This window comes from Canariomyces notabilis (genome assembly GCF_033297395.1).
Source record: "Canariomyces notabilis strain CBS 508.74 unplaced genomic scaffold N656scaffold_3, whole genome shotgun sequence".
Taxonomy (NCBI): Eukaryota; Fungi; Ascomycota; class Sordariomycetes; order Sordariales; family Chaetomiaceae; genus Canariomyces; species Canariomyces notabilis.
The window spans coordinates 1-12,174 of NW_027041825.1; the positions used below are offsets into that span (position 1 = coordinate 1).

At 56.3% G+C, this 12,174-nt stretch overlaps 5 protein-coding genes across 5 annotated transcripts; 1 reads left to right on the forward strand and 4 right to left on the reverse strand.

The window, feature by feature from the left end:
• Positions 1-892: 892 nt before the first annotated feature.
• N656DRAFT_765788 (uncharacterized protein) lies at positions 893-1,636 on the reverse strand (the record flags this gene model as incomplete). Its single annotated transcript, XM_064813433.1, has 3 exons — positions 893-1,110; positions 1,285-1,360; positions 1,535-1,636. 3 exons carry the CDS (start codon positions 1,634-1,636, stop codon positions 893-895), a joined length of 396 nt encoding a protein of 131 aa, XP_064673000.1.
• A 1,129-nt stretch (positions 1,637-2,765) lies between these two features.
• N656DRAFT_787164 (uncharacterized protein) lies at positions 2,766-5,383 on the forward strand (the record flags this gene model as incomplete). The annotated part of the gene is made up of 2 exons (XM_064816578.1): positions 2,766-5,053; positions 5,122-5,383. 2 exons carry the CDS (start codon positions 2,766-2,768, stop codon positions 5,381-5,383), a joined length of 2,550 nt encoding a protein of 849 aa, XP_064673001.1.
• A 1,024-nt stretch (positions 5,384-6,407) lies between these two features.
• Positions 6,408-9,746, reverse strand: N656DRAFT_826643 (alpha/beta-hydrolase). Its single transcript, XM_064818488.1, has 2 exons — positions 9,169-9,746; positions 6,408-9,108 (listed from the first exon to the last, which is right to left on the reverse strand). The coding sequence occupies exons 1-2, from the start codon at positions 9,258-9,260 to the stop codon at positions 6,648-6,650; spliced, it is 2,553 nt and encodes an 850-aa protein (XP_064673002.1). The 5' UTR covers positions 9,261-9,746; the 3' UTR covers positions 6,408-6,647.
• N656DRAFT_378337 (uncharacterized protein) lies at positions 9,374-9,787 on the reverse strand. The gene has a single exon (XM_064809446.1). The coding sequence runs from the start codon at positions 9,716-9,718 to the stop codon at positions 9,488-9,490; it is 231 nt and encodes a 76-aa protein (XP_064673003.1). The 5' UTR covers positions 9,719-9,787; the 3' UTR covers positions 9,374-9,487.
• Positions 9,788-10,167: 380 nt separating this feature from the next.
• Positions 10,168-11,387, reverse strand: N656DRAFT_775313 (uncharacterized protein). Its single transcript, XM_064814423.1, has 3 exons — positions 11,229-11,387; positions 10,982-11,083; positions 10,168-10,909 (listed from the first exon to the last, which is right to left on the reverse strand). The coding sequence occupies exons 1-3, from the start codon at positions 11,312-11,314 to the stop codon at positions 10,666-10,668; spliced, it is 432 nt and encodes a 143-aa protein (XP_064673004.1). The 5' UTR covers positions 11,315-11,387; the 3' UTR covers positions 10,168-10,665.
• Between the last annotated feature and the right edge of the window lie 787 nt (positions 11,388-12,174).

The window sequence follows — 12,174 nt, forward strand, 5'->3', positions numbered from 1 at the left end:
GATGCGCATATATAGGCGTCGGTCAATTGATCTTAGTCCTGAGAAAGGTTGTTAGGCAGAAAGTATAGTACTTCTACCTTGGGGGTTCCATATAGCTGGCAGGGTGTGTACCTCCCTGTTTTGGCCTGCGAGGTTTAGCCGAGACTCCCTGCTATATAAGTTGAGACCCCCTGTCAGCTGAAAGCCTGCTGCAGTGGATTATGGTCTTGGCGATGACCACCTGCCTCTAGTACGAAGGTATACACTAGTGTACTACTAACGTAATTATCTTTATATGTGGCTATTGAAAGATGCAACGAGGATAAGAAATATTCACTACTAGCGGCTGCTGAGGTTACGATGCTTACAGTTCAGCGACTAGAGTGAGCACGCGACCTGGGAAAGCGGGCCTTTGGAGCTCACCTATGTACAATACATAGTATACTCCGTACACATTGTATTACGATACAGTACACATTTGCACTGCATCCTCGGCAGCTCCCGGTCGTTCCCAACCCAAGCCAACGTTGCGTTAGTTACAGGTAGGGACAGGCCTCGTTGACGAGGTCAAATGAGCAGACTTGCCAAGAGGACAAGCCACACAACCTGGAAGTAGTGATCTCTGTCTTGCTTCTGAACCGCCGCCTTCCAAACCAGTGTGTAGGTCTAGCCAAGCGTTCTTCATCCGTTAAACCTCTTGCAATGTCGTCACATGCTCGAAGAAGTTGAAAGATTTGGGTCTTTTTCAATTCGGAGCCCGCTGTCGAGTTGGAATCTTGGATGGTGCAATTGCCTGGCGGGCCTATTCTTCTTAATGCCGTGCTGTCCCGCTGTGCCCCTGAAGCCGCGCCGGGGACTTGGCATGGCTCAAAGACCACCAGTTACTAAACCACACTACTGTATTGTTGTATGATTACCTTATGATCAATTTTGGCGCGGTCAATACTCCTGTATCCTCATCGAAAACAATACAGTATTGTAATGAAATGCAAGGCGCCTTGCGCACAAATCCAGGGGTCGCTTGCGAGATGGCAAGCTTGCAGCCAGTCAAAATGAGAGGAGCAATTTCCGGTCTGACAGGCCTCTGCGTCGTCCGCACAGGAACCAAAATTTCACTACGGAGCACGCTAACTAATGACTTCAAGTTTAGGTAAGAAGGCTGTCCAAGCGCACAGTTTGGCGCGAGAAGCGGCGAACGTACGATGAAAGAGTACAATGCACTGGTGCATCTACATACACTACATACACTAGTGTGGCTCTTCTGCGGACACTTCTGATTATCATAACTTGCAGATATCCACATACAAATCCAATTCACCGCGTCTCCGCCCGTCGAGCCCGGGATGTTGATGGCAGGCTGGGGTGGGATGGGTTGAGTGTACTGTACAGTACAACAGTACACTAGATTGTAAGGTATGTATATACTGTACAGTACAGTACATACACTAGGCATGGGTCTTCACAGGGAACGGCGGCGCCTTCCATGCTGTCCTGGCTGATCCCATCGCAACCAACCTTTTTTGCCTCTTCAAATCGCGCTTCTGCTGTCACTCACCCGCATAACGGTAGCTGCTGCATGTCTCCGTTCTTTTACCGCAAGCAGCAGCGGCGGCGGCAGCAACAAGAACAACAAGCCAGCGGCCCAGATCCCTTCCATTGATACCCACCCTCGACTGCTTTGCCGCCATCTCTGCCGCCTCCTGCTCACCCCCTCCTTCGTTCGTTCCCGACTGGCCGACTGGCGAGCGCACTACTGGGTCGTATCATTCCGTCCGTTGCCTGTCGTCGAGTCCCAGCAGACCAGACGGAGCTTCTTGTTGGTGCGGCTTTACGCAGACCTGCCCGTCATCTTTTGCCGGGGCCCTATAAGCCTGATCACCTACATGTTACGGCTGCTACTATTAGCCCCGCCTCAGCAGCCATAGCACCACTCGGTTGTATTGCGGCTGCCTCCAGTCCACACGCCGCAGCTCCAGACTGCTATCGCTCCTGTTGTTCTTCGCTCTCCTCCTACTGCACCTCCCACTCACTGAAACTGTGGGACAAGGGCGAGGGCAGACGGCAAAGCGACCCGAGCAACCCGCACGAATCTTTGCGCATCAGAGCGGCATTGAGGGTCGCACCGCGTCCCTACGCCGTCTGGAATACTACCTGGGATTTTTCAAAGCTCGACACTGGATGATGCTTGGGACGAGATTGACAGCCGCCAGCATCTGAGACAACCGGGTTTGTCTGCCCGGTGCCGTGCCCTTGATCGATGGTAGTAGCAGCACTGCTCTTCTCTGCTGCTTGATAGTCCTGCAAAGAGACGCTCTGTTACGCCGCCTGCCTTGAATGGACAAAACTCTCATTTGCAGGAGCTCGCGCAACAAATTACGACGAGCAACCGTCGTTTACCGAGCAAGTTCGCACGTCCGAGTCCGTGGAGCTGTGGTGCCGCCCAGGCCTCTCCTCCCCTCCGGAACCTATGAAAAAAAAGTTCGCCCACCCACAATTTCTCTACTTTGCGTGCATTGAAACGGCCAGGGTGCGGAGAGAAGGGGGAGAAAGGAGAAAGTACGAAAAATACAGTCCAGCCCAGCCCTGGCTTTCTCCAAACACCTTTCTAGTTTCTAGCTCAAGGACGCATCGAGCACCTGGATCACCCCACTCTCCCCTCGATTATCACTTCTGTCTGCATGTTGTTTGACCGGCAGCAGCTCTCCAGAGCCTATACTGCCCGGGACGTTGCCGAGAAGGGTCCCAATTCGGGTGCTGCAGACTGGCTCTTAAACCAGGCCAGCACCATGGCGACCGCGTCGCAAAACCCATATCCCCGATCTCCCAACCCCTCGGTACGGCCCTACGACTCGCCTGCCATCTCGTCTGCCACGTCGCCCAAGTCCACCGCACACTATATTGGGAGCCTGATGAAGCAGAGCGCGAGCGCCCCGAGGTCGGCCCCGGCGCCCCCTCCGCACCCCATTGGCATCCCATCGCCGCTGCCGGCAGTCCACCAGCTCCCCACCAGCTCGTTCCAGCCATACACGCCCGTCACGGCCACCTCGTCCGTCATGGAACGGGATTCGCTGCCGTCAAGCGAGTCGGTGGCCGGCACTCCCCGCCCGACCCACTCCCAGTTACCCGCAACGTCCGGTGGCCAAGCACAGAAACGAGCGTACCGCCAGAGGAGAAAGGATCCGAGCTGTGATGCCTGTCGTGAAAGGAAGGTCAAGTGCGACGCCACCGAAACCGCCAGCTGTTCCGAGTGTTCTAGCAGGAGCGTCAAGTGCCAGTTCACCAAGGAGACAAACCGTCGCATGTCGTCTATCAAGCAGGTGCAGGATCTCGAGAAGCAGATGGAACGAGTCCGACGCGAGAACACCAGCCTCCGGCGCATGCTGCAAGACCGCGACGGCCGCCTGTTCGACATGGATGTCGACAGTGTCGAGCAACTCCCCTTACAGCTCCCGGAGATCGGCTTGACGCCCAAACGCAAGACGAGGCCAGCGGGCATCCACGATCTTGCACGGGCCAGAAGCAACCTGCGAAGGTTTGCGCGAGGGATATGGAAGCCTCCTGGGCCCTATCGACTCTCCCCCGCGGCCGAAACCCGTGACTGTCAGCAGATGCTGCCCCCGCGGCAGACCACCGAGGCGCTGCTGCGGTCCTATTACGCTTCGGCTCACTCGATGACGCCCATCCTTCACTGGAACACGTTCACGCAAACTGTTGATGATCTGTACCGCCCGGGCAACCCCATGCGTGTCTCTCAAGTTTTCGTTTCCGTCTTATTTGCTGTCTTGGCCGTCGGCAGGCTGTTCACCCCCGATAATGACCAAAACCGGGCCTACTCGGCTGCTCATCTACTCGAGTCGGCCCGAACACTGCTTGACCCCTGGAACGACGACTACGGGTTGGATGACGCCCGAGCTCTCGTGCTGATTTCTATTGCCCTCAACGAACTGAACCTCAAGTCGGCAGCGCGGACCTGGCTTAGCAAAGCGGTGAGTCTGGCCCAGGATCTTGGTCTCTACACTGAGCCCGGACCGGGTTCGTTTATCGAATGTGAAATGCGCCGAAGGGTATGGTGGACCATTTATATTCTTGATCGCAGCCTGGCGGTCGAGCTCGGTAGGCCAATGTTGATTGATGATTCCGACTGTGACGTGTCCCTGCCATTGGCCCTCGACGACTGCTATTTCGCAGAGCGCGGCCCTAGGGTGCCAGACGGCGCAGAACCGCTCACGCATTCTCTTCTCGCCATTATCAACGTTGTACGGACGTACCCGGCACTACGCCGGGCTCTCTCATCGCCCGTCATCGCCCCGACCCGGCTCGCCACCTTCGACCAGCACTTCGCCTCCTGTTTGCGTGCTTTCCCGGCAGCCTGTGATCCCACGAGCATGGCCGCGCTGACACCGGGGCTTCTGAACCCGCTGGTTTACTTGCTCCACGCCCGCCTGCTACTTCACCGGCACAACCTACTCCCCTCGTGTCCTCCAGACGTCCGCCTTATAGCCATTGAACAATGCACACATGCCGCTCTCGAAACCGCCTCCCTCCTCTCACGCACCGGTTCCTCCATCGCGAGCGGCGCCACGGCCCTGCTCACCACCCACATCTTCCGCTGCACACTCTTCCTCCTCCTGACAGGCTGCTTCGAACAAGCATCTGACTGTATCCGCGCCCTGGCCGCCGTCAACGAGCACCGCGATGTCGCCATACCCTGCGGCCGCTTCCTCGCCTTTTTTATCTCGGCTTTGGCGTCCCGGCGCGCCGAGATCTTGGCGTACCTCTCACACTCGCCTTCGCCGGCTCACCCCCCCTCTCCCTACGGCCCGCCGCCGCCGGCGCACCCCCCCTCGCCGGCGGCACTGCAAGATGCGCTATTACGAGACGAGGAGTTGCTCGCGTATGTGAGCTCTGACCTGCAAGGGGGTCTTGATACGGCCTGGGTCTGGGCCGGCAGCGAGCGGGAAGCAGCCGCCGCCGCTCCGGCGCCCTCGCCAGTCGGCGGGAAGCACAGCTTGTTCAGCATTGAGGCAAGGACGGGTTTGACGAACGAGGAGAGGTGGGATTGGGGCCCGACAGGGTGGGAGAGGTTGGAAAGTTCATTGAAGAGGTTGGCGTCAGGGCATACGACGCCTAATGGGCAAGCAGGGCCGCCTGTGCTTCCGAGGCAGCAGCAGCAGCATCAGCCGCAGCCGCAAGTGTCGTGGAACTCACCTCCGCCACCACCGCTGCCGTCCGTCCTGCCATCGCAGCAGCAGCAGCCGCCTATGCCGGTTATCAAGATGGAGATGGGCCGGCCGGATGCGAGGGTGGACATGTCGGGCCTGCCGTCGTTGGCGAGTTCAAGGCCCTCGCAGGGACGCTCGTCAGTCAGTGCCAGTCCAACGTCTGGGGCAAGCGGGATGAATAAGAGCCAGGAGCGGATGAGGATTGAGAGTATAATTTGAGAGGAGGATCATTTACTCTATTGAGCGAAAACAATGCATGAGAGCGGATGGTTATACGGAGGAGCATATATATGGATATGGGAGGGAAGTGCTAAAATCGCATTGGGAAAGGAAAGCTTCTTTTTGCTCAGGGCGACGAGACCACGATCTGTACGAGCAGCGAAGTACTGCAGTCACGGCCGATCCGATAGCACCCACCCTGTACCACCACAACCAACACGAACATATGAGATTTGCATACGACACCATCGCATTCCTCCATTCTACCCCGGGAATGCAGTAATGGGGAAGCTGTATTATAGCAAATGAAGCACACGCCACGCCATCCGTCATCCCGAAGAGATAGTTCAAGAATTCCGCGGCCCACACCCGTCCTCTCAATCAACTCTATCCCTGGTACACCGCCTGCCGTTGGCACACTAATAATACCGACCTCTTTACCCTCTAAGAAATCTACAAAGAGTCTTTTCCAGATCTTTATTCCTTTAATCTCTCTATTTTGTTACCATGCTACTTCATGCAACGACTAAAAAGGGCGGCACTTGTTATGAACTAGGGCAGGGTCAAGGAGCGGGAAGGGAGGTGTTTTTGTTTGAATTCGATTTGCTGATACTGCAATCGTTGTACAAGTACTACGGCATCTACATCTAGTGGTACATAGCCGCTGCTAGCGGCGGAGGACACAAGAAGGGGAATAGACATCACATTTACCAACTTCAAAATAACTGCTGCGGTAGTCACGTCCGGGTGACGCCACACCCGCGCGATTACTCTGCTTGTCTAGGGTTTTGCAAACTTTACTATCGAATAGCAGCTCTTGAGGTTGCTTGTGTCCCTTGGCCGGGTGCGGGTATGGAAGAGCAGACAGTTGACGGTCGACAGGAGTGCCATGGTGCAGTACGTCATATTTCTTGCTGCGCGGCTCTCAAGGTTTACATCTCCCCTGCCACATAAGACTAACAGGCTGCGCACGAACCAAACGGTTACCGGTCACGTTACAAAGGGTGTCTACTACTAGTAGTGAGTACGTCAACAGCCTTATATTTCCAAGCTCACACATAAACGCCAAACCTACTAGTATCTCCACCTGTACAGAAATGCAAAGTTCTGTACTGTATGTACTGCACATCCATTGTACACAAATAATGCCGGCGGGCAGAGCACCTACCCAAGCCATCTACCAAAAATACCCGCACTCCTAGTATATATATGCTCTGACAGACACGGTTACCCAAGATCGGCATGCAGCCCCGTCAAGCCTCCAGCGAGGCCGTGCATCCGCCTGCCGAGCAGATCGTCCGAGCTAGCCAGCTTGACAAGGCTCTTGTCGTCATCGTCCCTGGACGTAGTGCGGACTCTTTTCGCAGGCTTCTTCCGCCTTGCATTGGCGTTTCCGTTCCCACTACTCGCCGCAGGCCCGCCGCTCCGATCGCCATTTACCAGCTTGTCGCTATTCAGAGCAGCGCTGGCCACATTCTGCTGCCTGTTCCTATCGGCGTGATGGCCGTTCGGCAGGGCAACGACGGTCCGTCCCTTCTCCGGCGGTTGAGCAGAGTAACCCTTCGTGACCGACTCTCCCGCATTGGATTCATGCTTCCTGTCACTCTTCTGAAGAGCATGATCAGCCAGAGGACCCGCGCCATTGACAGCTCTCCCCCTCCCTCGAGTAAGGCTCATCATCAGGGGCCTATCCTCATCCCCACTGGATTCTTGTCTGAAATGATGCCGCGTCCTCTCGGTGCTCACCCCTTCATTTCCATGGGCAGGCAACGGCCCCTCCGTTGTTATCTTTATTTCTTTCGCCTTAGCACTCTCGAGATGCCCTACACTCCCGCGTTCCCCTTCCCGGTTCCTCTCCCGTTCTCTTCCTCTAGTCCGTTCTTTCCTCTCGGCCCGCTCAAAGATCTCCTCAATCCACCTCCCTGTGCGATCAAATAATTTCCACGCCGGTGGGTACACGCCGGGAAATTGCAAGAACCCGTGGCTGATGCCGGGGATGAGGACCATCTCAGCAACATCTCTCTCGTCGAAGCCGCGCGTCATAGCATCCTGTTCGAGGTACTCAAAGCGTTTCCCGCCGCTCGCCATCTGGGCGGCTTTGACCCTCCGCAAGCGGCCGGCGAAGATGACCGTATCGTCTACGAGCGGGTCGCGCTCGCCTGTGAGAAAATACGTCTTGGGAAAGCGGGCCAGGAGCACGTCTGGCGCCAGGATGGGGCTGAGCAGATAGTCCTTCGAGAAGTCGGGCCTGTTGTGCGGGCCGATGTACAAGATGATCATTGCGCGCATCATCTCCGGGGTCAGCACGCGATCGTTGAAGTACGAGATCATCGATGACATGGCGAGCCGGGTGCGCATCGGTTCGGGATGGTGAGACGTGCCTGGTGAGGACTGTTTGGTGGCGGTAGGAGTAGTCGAGGCCGGAGAAGGGGGGTGAGCGGCGGTGGTGGTAGTTGCTGGGGATGGCGGGCCTAGCTGGACGTGGCTCCAGGTCGAAGGGCCCGAGTGGGCGTACTCGGGCGCAGCGTCAGTAGCGGGCGTGGAGGGGGCGGTACCCTCTTGTTCGCCTGCTAGGCTGGAGCGAGACTTGGATGATGGGGAGGCGTCATCTTCATCCTCGGATTGGTGCGGTGTTCCGACAAGGTCGTTGTACTGCATCGTTTTGCGCTCAATGATGCGCTTGTTTGTCCCGCGCATCCGCCTGTCCTTGATCAGTGCCATCTGCTCATCGGACATCCAGCTTCCGATATTGAAATCGAGACCAGGATAGAACAGGATGAGGCCATCAGGGATGGGGAGGTCGGTCTGGCCCTGGAAGCGGCGGACGGGGGACGATCCGCTCTCAATGATCATGAGCGTCGTCGCTGCAGCAAGGTTCCCGCCGGCGCTATCCCCCGTGATGACCACCTTGGGAATCTCCCTCCCGGACAGGCCGATGCATCGTCCACGGCTCTTGATAATCGTTGTGTAGACGTCGTAGCATTCATTCAGGGCATATGGATACGGATACTCTGGAGCCTTTTTATAGTCTAGACTGAGAATCGGCAACCCCGTCTTGGCGGCCCAGGCTAATAGCTTGTCGTCATTGCACCTGGGGTCCATGGCCACAAAACCGCCACCGGGAATGTCCAGGACGATGCGGTTGTGGTTCTCGAGCTCGGACAGAGGACCGTCAAAGTACAGCCACCCAGAAACGGGGTCCTTGTAGTCGCTGGTAGCAGGCCGAGGGATGCGGATGGCTCGCGGCGGCCACCTCGTGAAGCGTGGCCGCACCAGGTTTTGCATGAAGCGCAAGTAGGGTGACTTGCTCCCTTTGTTCCAGCTAACCCTAAGATGTTCGACCGTGATGTTGCCGCGGACCTTGCGCACCTTCTCATCGGCCTTTTCGGCGGCGACGAGATAGAAGAGCGAAAATATTATGCTGGCCAGGTCCCGTAAGGTCTTATTGCTGATCTTCATAGCCGTCCAAAAGCCGGCATCTAGGGCAGTGAGGACCCATGTCGCACGGAAATAGGTGGCATCGTACATGTTCGCTAGAGGATCGGGGCTCGCGAGTCCGACGAGGGTGCTGAAGTTGCGCGCAGCGTAGAGGTATATCATGGTCAAGACGACGGTCTGCCATGCTGTCAGGTGCTTCGAGAGCAATCGTGACAGGGAGCGCAGCCATGGGGGGCCATGTCTATTGCCTCTGATGCTGCTGTTAGCCGGCGGTATCAGCCAGAGGAGAAGTATTGGGATAGGGGCATACTTGAACACATATGCGGACCAGAATCCCAGCACTGCGAGGACTTGCAGCCGGCGCGACTTTACAGACGGCCGGCCCAGCAGATGGTCGATCATCCCAGCGACCTTCGCCCCTGGAATTCGTCCACAGCGGGAGCACGACTACTAAAGATTATCCGGTTGGCGCTCAGTTATTGCCGTCGAGTAGAAGTATTTGTGTAAGTGTTACCGGCCGTTGGTGGGTGTAGCGTTGGGGATCCGGCTCAGGGGAACGGGGGCGTTGGCATTGATATTGGACGTCTCGTACGCAGGATAAAGCGTACCCCAATTGCGAATATAGATAATCAGCTATAAGGCTGAAAGAAGTTGGACGGAAGCCGAACACGGTCGAGTTGCGAGACGGTCAACGAGAAAAGCAGAGGGACAGAAAGGGAGAGAGAGGCAGGTGATTTGAGAAAACGCGGAATCCATCTTGGGGCCAACAAGGCCACATGGCAAGGAGTGGACATCCTCCGGGGTATTGCGGTGTTCCAGGCACGAATCATGGTTGTCACGGGGCTGTCAGTCTCTGACATGTGAAGACGAGGGATGTTGGTGGAGAACAAAAGACGGTCATCAGTCCGCTTCTCTTACAGCGGGTGAGCTGTGAACGTTAGCGGGAGAGTGTGGGGCAAGCGCGGGGGAATGGTAACGTACCCCGCTAGGCGCTGAAGATCCGGTGCATTTAAGGTACTGTACGGTACTGTACATACATAGATGTACAGTAAGTGGGTGATTACCAGCTTAACTTGGTTTCCCTTAGCTTGCCTTCTTCGTAGCAGCCCGTTTCATGATACGGTGCTCCGTACAACACACTAATAGAACTCAGTCGAAAGACAGTTGCGTATGGGCGCTATTAGCACCTGAATGCACGGAGTACTTTTAGCAATGAATGCACGCATCAGGAACGCGGGGATTGTCCATTTGGCTGAGACAGCCCAAACTGGCTGGATCCACCAAGGAACGCCAATCAGCCCCAAACAGTATCGGCAACAGTGGGCTTGCGATAATTACAGATCACTGCACCGCTGACTACTTCGTACATTCGCGTCTCTTAGTAAACCTGAAAAGTTGAAGGTGCCTTGGTCTCTGGACGGTACTGCAATCCTCTCCTACCCGAAGCACGATGCCGTCCGCATACGTTGGCAGGTAGGGTAACGTTTGCTTGCTGGCTGGTCCCTGCTGCCGACCGTTAGGATTGTCTCTCATTCAGTGGCCGACAGGACGGCGAGAGGTTCATATACGGTCATACTTATACTGCCCCTCGGAGCACTCTCAACGATAACTTAGGCAGCCCTGAGGTGGTCATTTAGGTACCTATCAACATCGCCCAGTCCATTAAATACATTATCATTCATCATGGCAAGCGTCCATCTAGGCCCTTCTACCCGTTCGGCAAACACTGGATCACGTCAGTAACCCAATGATTGACATTACACGGTAACAAGCACTTTCCCCATCGGAAGGCTGGCCCATTAACCACTTAAAGATCATCGCAGTAGTCCAACGTGGTGGTGACCGTCACCGTGGGCGTCGGCGCCGTCGTCACGGACCCGGTAACACCGAAGCACGAGCAGGCCGAGATGAACTCCTCCGCGTTGGCACAGTTGGCCGCGAACTCGGGGATCGAGCTCGGCACGACGGTCACCTGCCTACCCTCGAGCTCGCGCTTGGCCGGTGTGGCGGTCGGCGTGAAAGTCTCGTCGTCGACGGTGACGGTGACAGTGCTAATGGATAAAAAACTCGCGTTAGCAAATCCGCATGGCCTAGCAACGAAAAAGACATGGGAAGTTGCTTACGTCGCTGCCGGAGTCACCGTTGTGAGCAGGAAGCTCGAGCAGGAAGCGGACCGCTCCGTCAGGGGAAGCAGGCCGTCCCGGGTACCTGTCACAGCGCGGTTGCTGAGGACAATGTCAGCCAAAAGTGTTCTTTCGAGGACGACTTCGAGAGGGTTATGAAGCGCAAGTGGTGTGTTCGAAGGGCATGTTCATATTCCGACCCCCCAGACACGGATGAAGGGCGGTAGAGCCTTCTAGTTGCACATACCAGTTGTTACCATGGCAACCTTCGCGAACCTCCAGCACGGCGGCGACCGCCAGCGAGACGAAAGACAGGGCAGCGACGAGCTTCATGTTGGCGGTTCAGGATGTTTTGGACGGTGCTGAAGCCTTTGGCCGACAGTTGTTTGCAGTTCCCAACGGTGACGAGGAGTGGCAGGGACGAGAGAGTGTGGGTTGGCCCAGTATCTATCCCTCTTATACGGGCCCGGTTGCATGGGCTGGACCTGCAGCTCCAGGAACACGTGCCCGAGCCGCCGGCTCGCTAGACTCGAGCTGGCGGCCCATTTCCGTGTCCTGCCTATTGAAGGATAGGGCCCATCAGTGCGCCTGAGTGAGACCCGGTTAGCCCGCGGTGAGGCTATCGCTACAGAGCATTGGGGCTGGGGGTGTGCCTGGGATCCCGGCTACCTACCTAACCCGATTCTGTTCCGGACAAGCGTCGCTTGTAAAGCCGGTGGATTCGCCCCCTCCCAACGTCCACGCTTGGCAGACCGGGCCAATAATCCTATCCAACCCAGACAGAACGTGCTGTCCTAGGAAAGTCGTAGGCAGAACCTAGGGTGAGCCGACCTGTCGGAGATATTTGGAATACCCCGGCGCCCTGCTAAATAGCCTGCATTGTGTGCCTGTCGATCAGCAAGCAGCAATCTACGACTTGCATCTTCCCGCTACAACAAGTGCTGCTTTATCGATTGATATGTCACGTATTTGCATGCCAGCAACCGCAATTCGATCTGAAGGCTATACAAACACACATCATGCTGATGAAACAGAATCTACGGAGCAACAAGCTCGATGGTCGTGGTCAAAGCTCAATCAGAGGAACACGTTTTGCAGACGGAGCTGACGGCCCCGTGGCCCTGAAAACCCAGGCTCCAATGCAACGCTGGAGACGCAAACTCGCTCTGGCCATTTGCTTGGCCATGTAACCC